Consider the following 14,482-nt stretch of genomic DNA (forward strand, 5'->3'; position numbering starts at 1 on the left):
TACAAAGTTTTCATAAAATAAATAACTAAAATAGTATATGGACATCAGATTTAAATCTTTATTCTAAAACTCTGTTATCCAAGTTTTTGCCTGTCTTTGTCAGGCGCTATAGTTGGTTCTTGATAACAGTAAGGACGTACATTCACCTAAAGCTTTCTCTTTTCACAGACAACAAATGAAGTTGTTTTGGCTGTGGAGTTCCACCCAACAGATGCAAATACCATAATAACATGTGGTAAATCTCATATTTTTTTCTGGACTTGGAGTGGCAATTCTCTAACAAGAAAACAGGGAATTTTTGGGGTAAGGATCTGGACATTATAAAATTTTTTAAATCATTGAGTAAGCATACAATCATCATCCCAGAAGGAGTACTGAAAATTCTCACTGTTGCTTCACAGAAGTATGAAAAACCAAAATTTGTGCAGTGCTTAGCATTCTTGGGGAATGGAGATGTCCTGACTGGAGACTCAGGCGGAGTCATCCTAATATGGAGCAGGACTACTGTAGAGCCCACGCCCGGGAAAGGACCGAAAGGTAAGCGCTGTCTCACACAGCCCATTGCACAGAATCCCTGCGCAGTGCTTTCACAGTCCAGCTCTTACTCATCCTGGGAGAGGAGCTACGCTGAACAGCAGGAGTGTCAGCAGCATACCTTTGTTTTTATGGTTCTTCGTAATCTTTTTTGAATGAAGTTATTTATCGAGTTACTTATTAAGCATGTATAACTACATTGCCAATACTTAAACTTCCCTCTAAGTTGCCAATACAGAATAATTAGGGGTCTATTCTTAGTTACTTTCTCGTCACTGAGACAAAGTACCCGACACCTTCAAGTTAAAGGGAGAAAGGTTTCTTTCAGCTCAGTTTGTAGAGATTTTGATTCATAGTCAGCTGGCTGCAAAGCAAGGCAGCATGGCACAAGGGCATCACAGAGGAGGAGCCATCCATGTCGTGGCAGGCAGAAGGCAGCAGGCAGCAGCTGCAGCAGCAGACCTGCCTTCTTTCTGTCCCTTTATAGTCCATCCAGGTTATGAGGCTCTTGATTGGCGCCACCTGTGCTCAGGATGGTGCTTCCATTATCCACACACTTAATCCTAGTATCACACTGTTAATCCTTGTTCACACCCTAGTCCAGCCACCTTCAGAACTCCATTGTGACCACATGAGGTTTGGAGGCGACACCTCGATATAAGCCATAACAGATGTGTACATGTTAAGTTTTTTCAATTTTAATTCTTTATTAGTACATGTTTGCAGTACATAATGATTACAGTCCTCATGGGAAGTTGTACATGTACATAAGTCATCCTAATTCTTCTTCTACCACCTTCTCTTGCTCTGCCTCCCCTGTCCATTCCTTAGTCCCCTTTCCTTTTGCAAAAGGGCTGGTGCTGGGATATCTGTAGGAGAAGGCATGGCCATTGGTAAGATGGGAAAAGAGAGGAGAAAAATACTCGAGTAAATGTATAGTTCAGTCTCCTTTTTCTTAGCCCTCTTCCCACACCAAACAGGGAGGGAGGGAAGGAGAGGGAAGTGATGGGGCACCAGCCTGGGGGTTGGTGGAGCAGCAGGTCCTGGTTTCTCTTGTTTATTCATTTCAGGAAGCTCTTTACCATCGTCGCTGTAGAGTCCTTGTGTACTATACTCTGAGTTCCTCTGCCCAGAAGAAAGGACCTAGTTTCCTTGTCTGTCTTCCTCAGTAAACTTTCCCAGGATAGCACATGGTTTGGCATTTTGTACGAACGGTTTGAAAATAATTCATCAAGCATTTTATTAAGGAAATTTGGGTGTCAATAAAAAGTCGAGTGGTATTGATTAAAAGCACTTTTCACAGAAGTGTGGAAGTTAAATTTAGCAGAATGGTTTTGTTGTTAGATATTGATACTGTATTTTTTAAGAGCTACATATGATTGTTGAGTTGTTTTCCATGCCCATTCACCTAAATTGCTAACCTTGACACTTGATCTGAATTAGATAATATATGGGAGGCTTGGGTTTTGTTGTTGTTGTTGTTTTTTAAATCCTTAACTGTATTACCATGGACTTTGAGCCCAGTTATTGTGTATGTGCTTTTAATCTCTTTCAGCTTAGGGTCAAGATTCACATACAAGAAGAACAGAGTGGTGTTAAGGGGTCTTGGAGTGAAAACAACAGAGTTATCGTGCACCTTCCCACTTACTTGTCTCTTGCCTTTCCTGGGTGCATTTGTTCAGTGCTAGAAATGGCCAGGAGCAATGTAGTATATCAAAGCTGTAACTTTTACATTGTTGGCATACCCTCTAACACCAAGAACAGTTTGGCTATGAATGTACTCTTTGTTAACCTTAATGTTTGTGTTCAGGTGAATGCAGGGAGAGAGAAATTCACAGGGTTTTATTTTGGCTTTTGTGTGAAAAACATGTAGCTTAGCCTCTGTGCCCAGAATATCTGCATATGTACAAACAGGAAGCAGGAAACCCAATCTTATAAATTACTGTACTGAGCACACGAAACGGTCTGTGTTGTATCCTGCTACGTAACCGACCCGCCTTGTTTTTGGGCACAGTCACTAAGAAATTTGACTCTTTATGTTTGGAGTATTCAATTCTGTAAAGCCCTTCCCATGTTAGGAAGGATTTGGTGAGAACCATGCAATACATGATGTGCAAGCACAGATCAGAATAGATACTAAAGGTGTCCATTTTCAATTTCTTGTCCCAAAATTTTAGTAGATTGATCCATTTTGCATATTCGCAAGTATGACATTTATGTAACTTAACATAAATCTTCAAAGTAAGGGGAGGAGCAGAAATCGAGACTATCTGTAGTCCCTTTAACCCATTCTTGCCAAAGATTACAGTTTTTTTTTTACTTTTTGCATAAAATCCATATGTATTACCCAGAAAAATTGAAGAAACAAGAATTTAAAGAAAAAAAATTATGATGTTTCATTGTTATGGATGCTCCAAAAATGGAACACCAAGCATTGAAGGGTTAAAATGTTTACCCTTCAAAAATCTTTCTCAGGTTCCCTAAAAAATTAAGAAAATACTAATATTTTACCTTCCCACCAGATAATTATTATCATAGATAGCCCAGTTGGTAAGACTGACCTAAATATCAACCTGTCCTTGATACTTCTGTAGTTGGATAGACACAGAAGTCCCTGCAGACATCTTCATTAGTCAGGTGAAGTAAACTTGTTTTTATGGAAGCCTTTGTCTTAGTTACTTTTCTCTCCTTGCTGGGACAAAATACCTGACACCCAAAATTAAGGAAGGAAAGGTTTATTTAGTTCACAGTTTCTGGAGGCTTAAGTCCATAATCAGCTGACTGCAAGGCAGGGTGGCATGGTGAGGGACAACACTTCACGGCAGCAGAAGTCAGAAAACGACAAGAGAGCAAAAAGGCAGGCGCCAGAGAGGCCTTTTTCCACTCCCTCACATTATATGCAGGGTACCCACCCCAGGGCGGGCGTAGAACTCATACCCATAATCCCGGCATTAGACCATGAATCAGTCACAGACTATAGAAGCCCACCCCATGACTGCATGAGCCTTTGGGGGACGTCTAGACACAAACCATAACAGCCTTGTTTCTGTTAGAGATGAGAAGGAAGGGAAGAATCTGCAGTTAAGCTTCCATAGAGTTGGCTATGCGTTAAGCCTGGAGGTAGTAATTCTTTTTCTTGGTAGGTATTTCAAACATTATTTGGACTACACTGGAATGTCAGAAATATAGGCCCATAAGAAAGAAATCTTTGGCTATAAATTTATTTTGTAGATAAGAACTATATAAAGGGAACTTCAGTGATTTGTTAAGACTTGAAGCACTGTGACTTTGTAGCTAAATTAATATTAGGTCTTCCTCAGGAAAGAACTTTTCTAGGTGAAGGGAGGGTGGTTGGCATCTTACTGAGTTGGTGGCCATATAGATCATTTTGATTCCTGATGAAGCATTTGTTCTTTGATTTTACTTTGTGATCTTACATGTTTAACAACGTTTTGTAATTTTTTACAATGATGCTTTCAGGTTACTCTTAATTTGACCATGTAAGGGAAAAGACACCTAGTCATCCTGCCCTTAAATACCAAAATACAACCACCTATACTGTCAGAAAACTCAATTTTCTCAGATACACTTTCTCCCTTGGGTACCATAGAGCAGTGATAGTTAATTGTGTGCCAATCCCAGTGGATATATTGTATTGTTCAAAGATTAAAGTATTTTTAAGTGATGAATGGTGGTGAGAGTGGAAGCATTTGACCTGAACAGCAAGTTTGTGGGAGTTCTGCTCTCATCTCTGCTGAATCAGGCAAGCTCTCCTCTGAATCAGTTAAGCCCTTTTCTTCTGCCAAATACACCCATACAGTATTTGTACCACGTTTTCATGCTGAGATAGAGTAACTTTTACAATCGGCTATAGTTGATTTATTTTTAGGATGCCAAGCCCTCTAACTTTCAGATTTGTTTTGCTTTGCTTTGTTTTGTTTTTGAAACAGGATATTGCTATGTGGTTCAGGCTGGCCTTGAACTTACTGTGTAGTGTATGCTGGCCTCAAACTCAGGGTGATCCTCTTTCCTCAACCTCTTGAGTGCTGGGATTACAGATGTTTGCAAACAGATAATTTTTTTAAATATAATGACAGCTCAAATAGACAAGTTAATAAGAACAGTCTCAACATCAATCAGCTTTATTGGGATAATGCACGTACCACAAAATTCACCTAGTTGAGGTGTACAATTCTGTAACTTTTAGTACATTCACAGAGTTGTACAACCATCACCACTGTAATTTTAGAACATTTTCACACCCTAAAAGAAACCTTGTAGCATTAGTAATTGTCAGTAATCCTTTCCCATTCTCTTCCATCCTCTCCTCCTCTTAGCAGCACTAATCTACTTCTAGTCTCGGTAGCAGTGGTGCTAAACCTATAGCACGCGTGCCGTAGTGGGCACACAGAGCCAAGTAGCCCCAGCCAAGGACTGACAGATCGTCAGCATGCGTACAGCAAAGATCACATTAATTTTGAAAAGCACACCAAGTGCAAACTTTCCACCTTTCAATAAAAAGCTGTTGGTACCACTGAAAGCTCTGTTTTGGTGTTTTTCTCTTAAGACAGAAGATGTTAGGGGCTGGGAAGATAGCTCAGCGGCACAAGTGCCTGCCTGGCAAGCACAGGGTCCTGAGTTCAATTCACAGTACCTTAAAAAAAAAAAGATGTTAATGTATGAGGTTTTTTTTTCCAGTACGCAGGTTTAATTGCAGTCTTGACACTTTCTGATAAGTAAGTGAGTTTTGGCTTGCAGTTGGGGCACTCAGTCTCTAAAAGGTTCGCTGTCACTGCTTTCTAAATTTGCCTATGCTGGACACTTCATAGAGTCACACAGTATGTGACTTTTTTCCAACTGCCACCTTTTACTTAGCATGTTTTCAAGGTTCATTTAATTTGTAGCATATGTTTAGTACCTCGTTCCTTGTTATGGCATAGTATTCTATTTTATGGATATCTCATTTTGTTTACCCATTCATCAACAATTTTAGAAAAAGAATAATTTTTAAACTTGTGAATTTTTCCTTTTTCTAAGGATCTAAGGGTTACTTTTTGACTTACTTTGGCCTGACTTAAGTAAGGCTCTACTTTCCTGTTTTGAACATGGTCACTAATTCTGCAAAGCATTGTCTTCCAAAAGCTTTCCTCTTGCAGTACTAGCCTCAGTCACTAGCTAAAGAACTTATCCGAGTAAGCATCGCAGAGATGAAAGAAAAAGGTTGACTGCTGTAATCTTACTATCCTGACCCTTAAGAAATGGTGTCTGACTTAGAATGAGAATGACAGGGAATGAGTCAATTATTACAATGAATTTTAATTAAAATATTTTTATGTGTCCACTTTGTCCTTCCTTGGGTACTTGGTAAAATGCTGTGGGCATTCAAGAAAACCAGGCTATCACGTTGGTAGAGCCTGATCAGTTTTTAAAATAATAAAATTATTTGCTAGTAGGTCAGTAGACACTCCTGGGAGCACCTACAGTCCACTTTTGCCCTATATCTTCCCCAGTCCTCCATATCTTAGTAGGTTAAATGGGCACTCCAGGTCCACAGTGATCTAAAGGTTAAATATTATCACTATTACCTGCACAGGAAATGCAGGCTCTTTTACAAAGTTACAGGAATATTGAGTGAGGTAGGAGACTAGAGTCTTGCTCCCAGCTTTATTAACTAACTGTAGTATTGGCTACGCCAGTATATCTTGTATCCTCAGGTCCATAATTAAAAGAGGGTACAAGACACCACCCTAACTACTGTACAAAACTGTTACAAGAGATTACAGTGAAGTTTGAGGCTAAGATACATGTTATGTGCTGTTATCTGTGGAACTATTATTCTTTGTAAGAAAAAATTTTCAGAGTAAACACTGACATATATGCAAATGGTGGTAGTAAGTCTTAAGCTTTACTACCTGCTTTGCAGAAAACTTGCTGAAAATAGGTTTCTGATTATTGAATCCATGAACTTCTTAGTGCTCACACTATAATTCTCCTAAAGATTTCTTTTTAAAAAACACTAGTTTGATGAGGTGTTGTCACTGGTGTTTTTATTTTTTGCTTATCATATTAGGTGTGTATCAAATTAGCAAACAAATCAAAGCCCATGATGGCAGTGTATTCACACTTTGTCAGCTGAGAAATGGGACCTTATTAACTGGAGGAGGAAAAGACAGAAAAATAATTCTATGGGATCATGGTCTGAATCCTGAAAGAGAAATAGAGGTAAGGATGAAAATGTTAAGTAAAAATATTTAAAGATTCTATCATTGTCATTTTGCCACACATTATGATGATTTAACTTTTCAGGGAAACTGTACATGTTTGTCATTTCACTCTTCCCACACAGGAAAGAATTTGTTGCTTCACAAAATAATTTCAATTATTTTAAAAAACAATTTTTTTAAAAAATAATTTAAAAGAATTTTTTTAAAACAGTCAGTTCTTACGTTACATTTCTGAGACTTTTTATAGTGATCCAAAACTATAACTATCCAAACTTTAATTTGAAAAATAAGCCATTGAACACTACTCAAGTCCAAGTCCAGGGTATACAAAATGATCCTTTTAGTTTTAAAACTTGAAAATAATCTTTTAAACATCAGCCTTATTGCTGCTTGTATGTGGATGTCCGCACCGTGGCATGGAAAAGGTAGAGCAGGAGACCCAATGAGTATTGGGTACTCAGTGGAAGTTTGCTAGTTAATTGAGGTCTCAGGAGATCAAATAGTTAAGAGTAGTATTTTTTTTCTTTTTAATTTATTTTGGTTTTTTTCCAGTGCTGGGAATCAAACTCATGACCTCGCGCTTGCCAAGCAGGCACAGTGTCACTGAGCTAAATCCCCAACCCCCAAGAGTAGTATTTTAGATCAGTGATTCTTACACCAAGGACAAATGTCATTTAATGTTCCCTCTATTTTTTGTTCATTTAAATTTTGAATCTGTGCTTAGTGTTTTTTCGTAAACATAACATGCTTTCCAGGCAAAGTCTTCTGTAAAGAAGAGGATCCTTATAGTATTGTTCTGGATTTTATTTCCAAGGAGAAAGAGCTGCTTTATAACAACCTTAACTTCGTATTGGAAATGTCACTTCATTTACTGTTTCTCTCTTTCACAGAAAACTCATATCCAGTGTAATCACAAACTACAGACTAGTTCACACCTTCATCACCATTTCTAACAAAATTGTGTTCAGTTGTGTTTTTTGGAATTGTATAGGATTTTTTGTTTGTCTTACTGTTTTGTAGTGCTAGGCATTGAACCGAGGGCTGTTCACATGCTAGGAAAGCACTCCATGATGGAGCTACAGTCCCAGCCCCCAGTCATTTTGGACCCCACTGCATAAAGAACTGAATTATTTCAGAGTCATTTTTTGGGATCGTTACAATTATTAACATAACATTCACGAAGTGTACCATGTAGTACACTAAATGCAGTTGAATTCCCAAAGAGTCCTCTTAATTGCAGTTATAATTCTTTAAAATGCAATCATCCTCCATATCCACAGAGGAGGGTTAAGTCCTGGACTCACTGCAACCACATAGATACCAAAATCTGGAGATTCAAGTCCCTTATATAAGATGGTGTAATAGTTGGGTATCACTTTTGCACATCCCGCTGGATGCTTTAATGCATTTATACATACAGTACCTACTGCAGTGTAAATGCTGTATAAATCGTCATTGCTACTGTATTGGTTAGAGAATAATGACAAGGGGTGGACTGCACAGGTACAATACAGATGAAAGTTAATTGAATCCTCAGGTGCAGAATCCCCAGATACAGAGGGCCAGCTGCCTATTGTTTTGTAGTTTACAAAGAAATTTTGTATGTATTATTTTTTGTTCTGACCCTTAAAATAATCAAGAGTAGGTAGGACGTGTGTTACTATATACACCATATTTCAGATAAAGTATTTTTTCTTAAGCTAATTGACTTACCCAAAATAACAGAATTAATAAGTAACAAATATAGACCACTCTTCATGTACTCTAGTAGAACTTACTCTTTTTTTTTTTTTTTTTTTGGTTTTTCTCCGGTGCCGGGAACTGAACTCACGACCTTGCGCTTGCAAGGCAGGCGCTTTGCCACTGAGCTAAATCCCCAGCCCCTTTTTTTTTTCATATTTCTAACCCTTAGCTCTTGAAATCTTATAAACTACAAACTTAAAATTATCAGAAACTGTCTGGGAATATAGTTCAGTGGTAAGAGCATGTGTGAGGCTCTGGGCTAGATCCTTAGCACTTAGAAAAAAAAAAAAAAGGACCTAAAGCAAAGAATATTGATAATAGTGCATGATAACTTCTCTGTAATAAAATTTGATTATCTGAACAAATAACTAACAGTATAAGATTATTGTGTTGTCTTCAGATTTAGAATTTTGTCATTCATGATCCCGTAATTGCTCACCACTATAAAGGTAGCCATTGTTCAGCTGGTAATTAGTGCTTGTTGGTGTGGACGTGGTAACTTTTCAGGTTTATTTTTTCTAGGTCCCTGATCAGTATGGCACAATCAGAGCTGTAGCAGAAGGAAAAGCAGATCAGTTTTTAGTAGGCACATCACGAAACTTTATTTTACGAGGAACATTTAATGATGGCTTCCAAATAGAAGTACAGGTAAACTATATTATGTCAATGAAATGCATATTTTGATGCTACCCTTTGGTCCTTATAGTAATGGGTGTCTTTCGTTTTCCAGGGGCACACAGATGAACTCTGGGGTCTTGCCACACATCCCTTCAAAGATTTGCTCTTGACATGTGCTCAGGACAGGCAGGTGTGCATGTGGCACTCAGTGGGGCATAGGCTGGAATGGACCAGGCTCTTGGATGTGAGTAAAGCAGACATAAGTAATCTCCCCACACGCACTGTTCACACTGTCAGAAGCAGCAGAGGAAGAAAAGCATTGGTTGCAGGCAGGAGTAAGGGGGAAGTCTCAAGGTATAACATGACCCTGCTTTAAGGAAGCTAAGTCCCAGTAGAAGCTCAATTTTTCTATTTTGTAATACAAATTATAAAGATTTCTCATTTTTATTTACTGTTTGGACCTCTGGTAGCGTTGAGGGCTGGAGTCAGTAAGTGCTGCTCAATGACAAACTGTTCTCCCTTTTTTTGGGTGGTCTCTTAGTGCACTTTCTCCCTGCGACACCCAGTTAACCACCTTTTCTAGCCCAAAAGGTATATAAGAGTTCTTTGCAGATTGCAAAGAACTGTTTGTTGTTACTCCCCTTGTCACTGGCCCCCTGCCTGGCCGCAGCAAGTTCTCCTCTTCCCTCTCTGTGCCACTAGCACATCCTCTTCATGCTCTGAAGTTGGCTCTGCTCTCCTACACAGTGTTTCTCATTGGCTGTAGTACAGTATTTATACAACATAAGTTATTTTCACAACAGTTTTTCCCACTGTCCCCATAGGTATGGGGAGCCTTTCTCGTGTACTCCCCAACAGCTGTCTTGTCTCTCTTCTAGGAACCAGGACACTGTGCAGATTTCCATCCAAGTGGCACGGTAGTGGCCATAGGAACGCACTCAGGCAGGTAGGGTCTTCACGCGAGCTGAGTACTCTGAACTGGCGGGATGTTTATATTGTTCCTCAGGAATGTTCTCAGTCTAACCTGGAGAAGAATCTTTTTAAGTGGCACACTAATGTGCTTGCCACTGTCCTCTGTTATGTATTCTCAAGCAGTTGTTGTTTATTGAGCACTGCCTTTCATTTACTGCATCCTACTGTGGGCCTTCAGGATATATCTATCAGAGGGCAAACCAAAACTCCTGCCTTTCTAGAGCCCACATTTTAATGTGTGTGAGGAGGGGAAGCAAAGTAAAAACTGAGCATTATAACTAATTATGTAACAGCATAGGAAGCGGGGAGGGAAAATGGTTAGAAATGGGGATTGGGTTGGGGTACAATTACAAAAATGGTGAAACGGTGGTCAGGACCATCTTCATGAGCACATAATGGAAGACTTGACTCTCCTTTGTGCAATTAGAAATATTAAAAATTTTCTCACTGTCCTTTGTGCAGGGAAAGTATTTGAAGCTTATATAGCTAAATTGAGTAACATATACTATCTGTATCTTTTGTTGATTGGGGTTTTTTTGAGACAGGGACTCGCTGTATAGTTCAGGCTGGCTTCTAACTCCTGATTATCCTCCTGCCTCAGTTGAAATTATAAGCATGCACCACCATGCCAGGCTTATCTTTGTGTTTTTAATGAACACCTACTTACATTTTTTGCTGGTATCTAGTCCCTCCATGTATAACTTAATTTCCTTTTTAGTGTATGTACGGCCAAAGTAAGCATTTTAATTTCCTTTTTAAGGGAGCAGAGAAGAAAATATGAAGTCAATTTTCACAAAAATTAAGCTCCTTTAAAAAATCTGAAATGCTTATTTCTAGTAGGTGTGAAGCCATTGTGAACACATTCATATAAATACCATATTCTGTTTATTTAAATATTTCAACTAATTCATTTAATTCTAAATTTAGTCATTTGAAGTTTTATTATAGCACATTTTCCCCTTTGGTTTTGAAAACTGAAATCATTGAAATTCCTTTTCAAAATATAGTGCAGCAAAGCATAAGGCTTTGTCTCAGGTTTTCATGTGTCAGTAATAGACTATTGTAGGGTTTTAAAACATTCAGACTTGGACCAAGTAGAGGCATATGATAGGTCACTTTGTAGAATTTTATTCAAAAGAAGTTGTTTTCTTCTTTAACAAAAAAAATTGGTCTTATTTAAGCTCGTAGGAAACCACCAAAGCTGCAGTGCTGGTCTGGTGTTCATTTCTGTAATTTGCCATCTAAACAGATGGCACAAATGTTAATGTCATTGAAATAACAGCAGCAAGAAGTACCAGCTACTCGGTACTCATGACAGACTTTGTGATATATTCTTTTTTTTTTTTCTTTAGTGTATATTGGCCATACAGTTTAGGTTTCATCTTGGCAGGTTCATATATGCATATAACACACTGAATCAGTATGTGAAACGTACTGTGTCACCCTAGGAAATAGAAGCACGCAGGGGTGGAAGAAGGAGAAGGAGCAGAAGTGATAGTGACAACCATAGCTTTGCAAGGAAACAGTAGAAAGTGAGCCTGGTGAGGGGGCAGGTAGGAATTTTAACTTGGTTGTTTATTTGGACTCGCAGAACCCTAGCCCAAAGGAGACTTCAGGGATTGAGCTCAACTCATCAGTTTTGGTAGTGGCCCCAAGCTTGGGCAGGCCAGGGATGGAGCTGAAATACTGTTGACAGATTCCAACCAGATAGCACTGACTGAAGCTTCTGAACTTGAGAAAAGTCCCTTCTGTTCAAAAAGGAGGTGTCAAAGATGCATTAGCAATAGCTAAGACATAATTAAAGGAGAAAACTAATTAAAAGAAAACAAATTTTTCCCTGTGTAATTTGGTGTTAATTAACATGGCTCATGGCTACTCCTGAGTTAATTTCCCATGGTCCACAGTGTCTTTGAACTCCAGCAGCATAAATCTCCCCAGGTTCTGCCTTATTTGAACTCCAATTCTGAGTCACTTTTCAAAACTTTATGGAGCACACCTGCATCTACAAAGCACTGTAATTGATGCAGTAACTGTCACAAAGAAGTATGAGGTGAGCATGGTGGTGTATACCTGTAATCCCAGCACTCAGGAGGCTGAGCCAGGAGGATCACCATGAGTTCAAGGCCAGCCTGCTTTACATAGTGAGACCCTGTCTCAAAAAAAGAAAAAAAGGGGGCTGGGGATTTAGCTCAGCGGCAAAGCGCCTGCCTGGCAAGCGCAAGGTCGTGAGTTCGGTTCCTGGTACCGGAGAAAAAACAAAAAAAAAAGAAAAAAAGAAAAAAAAAAGGTTAAAGCCAGCCTGAAATATATAGTGAGACCCTGTCTCAAGAAAAAGAGCAAAAAAGAGAGGCATAGCCCCTACTCCAAATAGATCATCATCTAAGCACTACATAGAGAGATAACCTCTGAGTGGTTTAATATTACTTAAATAGAGGGGCAGGAATTCTTACAGATCAACAGAAATTATTGTGAACCTGAGTGGTCAGAGAAAGCTTCAAAGAGAGGGAGGACTGGGGGTAGGGAGGACTCCCTTCTGCCTTGAAGGGGCTTAGATACTGCAGAGGCAGGGAAAAGAGAAGAGCTCATATCAAGTCGAAGAACCTGACTAAGAATACTCAGGAAACTGAGCAAACCATTCCAGCAGGGCTACAACCATTCCCAAAGGCTTTCTGATGCCTAAACAAAAAGATCCAAATTTGTGGATCTGGCTTCTAAAAGCTCACTAAATCTTTGCCTCCCCACCCCACCTAGAATGGTTAGGTTGTCCTTCATATACATTCCTGCCTTTTTTATAGCTTCTTACCTACTCCTGTCCATGTATGTATTTCCTGCCTATCCCTGACACATTCAATGTGATAAAATCCTAGCCACCCGTACCCTGTGATGACTCCTACCGTGTCACTTCGTTGTCCTTATTACCCATGTTACTCTGAACTGCTACTTAGCACTTAATTCAGTCTATCTCCCCACGCACACAATAAACTCCAGGCTCCTTTCCTGGTCTCTTTGCTTCTCAGGATCCCTAAATGTTAGTGATCTCAAAGACGAGTTCTTCCAGTGGGCTCACACTCCTCCCTGGTGTGATGTGGTGAAAAGGACAAAGACCAGAAGCTCTGCCATGCTTCTGCCACTGATGAGTTGGTAGATGTCTAGTCAGGTGTTTTGATTATCACAGTATCTCACTATTCTTGTAAAGTAAGAGGCTTGAGTTGGGCTTTTCTTCTCCATTTTCGACTCTACACTTGTCTAATTATAAAATCCGCATTCCTGTTTTTATAAGTAGAAAACCCTAAAGAGGAGGTGTTTACAAACCTACCCCCTAGAGGATACTTTATTATATTATAATGGGTGTATATTCTTGTAATTTGACATCATGAACAAGAGATCTATTCATTTAAGGACTTCAAGGTACTTTCCAGCTCTCAAATCTTTTTGGCCGCTAATCTAGTGTCTTTAACACACTACCACTGCCTTGAACACCAGTGTGGTATATGCAAGACTGTCGCGTCTTACATATACCACATATCTAGTTAATAACCTTTTCATACATATACCACCAGTTCAAGCCTCCCAACAGCAGAGAGAAACATTGTGACTGTATTAAAAAGTTGCCAAGATAAGCCTACAGGGCAGCGTAAAGCAGTAGTCCCAGTTCAGCTACTCAGGAAGCTGCAGCAGAAGGATTACAAGTTCAAGGTCAGCCCAGCAATAGCTAGACCCTGTCGCAAAATAATAAAGTCTGGGGTTGTAGCTCAGTGGTGAAGTGCTCATGTACAAGGCCCTGGATTCAATCTGTGATACTGTCTTTTGGTCCTTGGCTCACAAATCAGATTGATACAAATGTATGGTCAAAGATTTCCTATTTTTTTATACCCAACAATTACATTTAGAAAGGTCCAGTAAGTCCTTTAGGCCAAACAGAGCCCTATAGTAATTGCATATTACCATAAAACAGACTTCTGCTTACTGTATATACTCTGGAATGGTGGTGGCGAATTTATGGCATGAGTGCGCAGACAATGTATCATTGAAAGCTCTAAAACATTCCCCATGGCATCTTATTTTCTACTGTAACCTTGACTAGCAAAGAGACACAGTGAAAACCTAAATAGAAATGAGAACATGGCTAGGTTCATTTAATGCCCCCACCCCCAGCCCTTTTTTATTTGGAGACAGGGGTTAAGTTGCTCAGACTGGCCTCAAACTCAGGATTCTCATACCTTAGCTTCCTGCGTAGCTGGGATTACCGCATGCACCACCACACCAGAACCATATAAATGTGTTTATACTATTGTGGCTGCATTTAAAAAATGAATTTCTCCTTCATTAGAAAAAGGAAACATGTCATGCTTAAAAAATAGTTGCTGGCTTTTTTTTTAATTAAAAATGGA

The 14,482-nt window shown here is 39.3% G+C and overlaps 1 protein-coding gene across 3 annotated transcripts in view; it reads left to right on the forward strand.

Annotated features, from left to right (window-relative positions):
* Nucleotides 1–14,482, forward strand: part of Eml4 (echinoderm microtubule associated protein like 4) — an 81,961-nt gene that overhangs the window by 48,975 nt on the left and 18,504 nt on the right. For all 3 annotated transcript variants that reach the window (XR_001235328.1, XM_013517609.1, XM_013517610.1), the window contains 6 exons: nt 169–303; nt 402–537; nt 6,605–6,756; nt 9,024–9,149; nt 9,232–9,363; nt 9,998–10,065. Coding sequence is in view for 2 of the 3 variants with exons in the window: in XM_013517609.1 (XP_013373063.1) it covers nt 169–303; nt 402–537; nt 6,605–6,756; nt 9,024–9,149; nt 9,232–9,363; nt 9,998–10,065 (749 nt within the window). In the remaining variant the exon portion in view is untranslated. The remainder of the gene's footprint in view (nt 1–168; nt 304–401; nt 538–6,604; nt 6,757–9,023; nt 9,150–9,231; nt 9,364–9,997; nt 10,066–14,482) is intronic.

Source organism: Chinchilla lanigera, unplaced genomic scaffold (assembly GCF_000276665.1).
Source record: "Chinchilla lanigera isolate Chin_1 unplaced genomic scaffold, ChiLan1.0 scaffold00040, whole genome shotgun sequence".
Taxonomy (NCBI): Eukaryota; Metazoa; Chordata; class Mammalia; order Rodentia; family Chinchillidae; genus Chinchilla; species Chinchilla lanigera.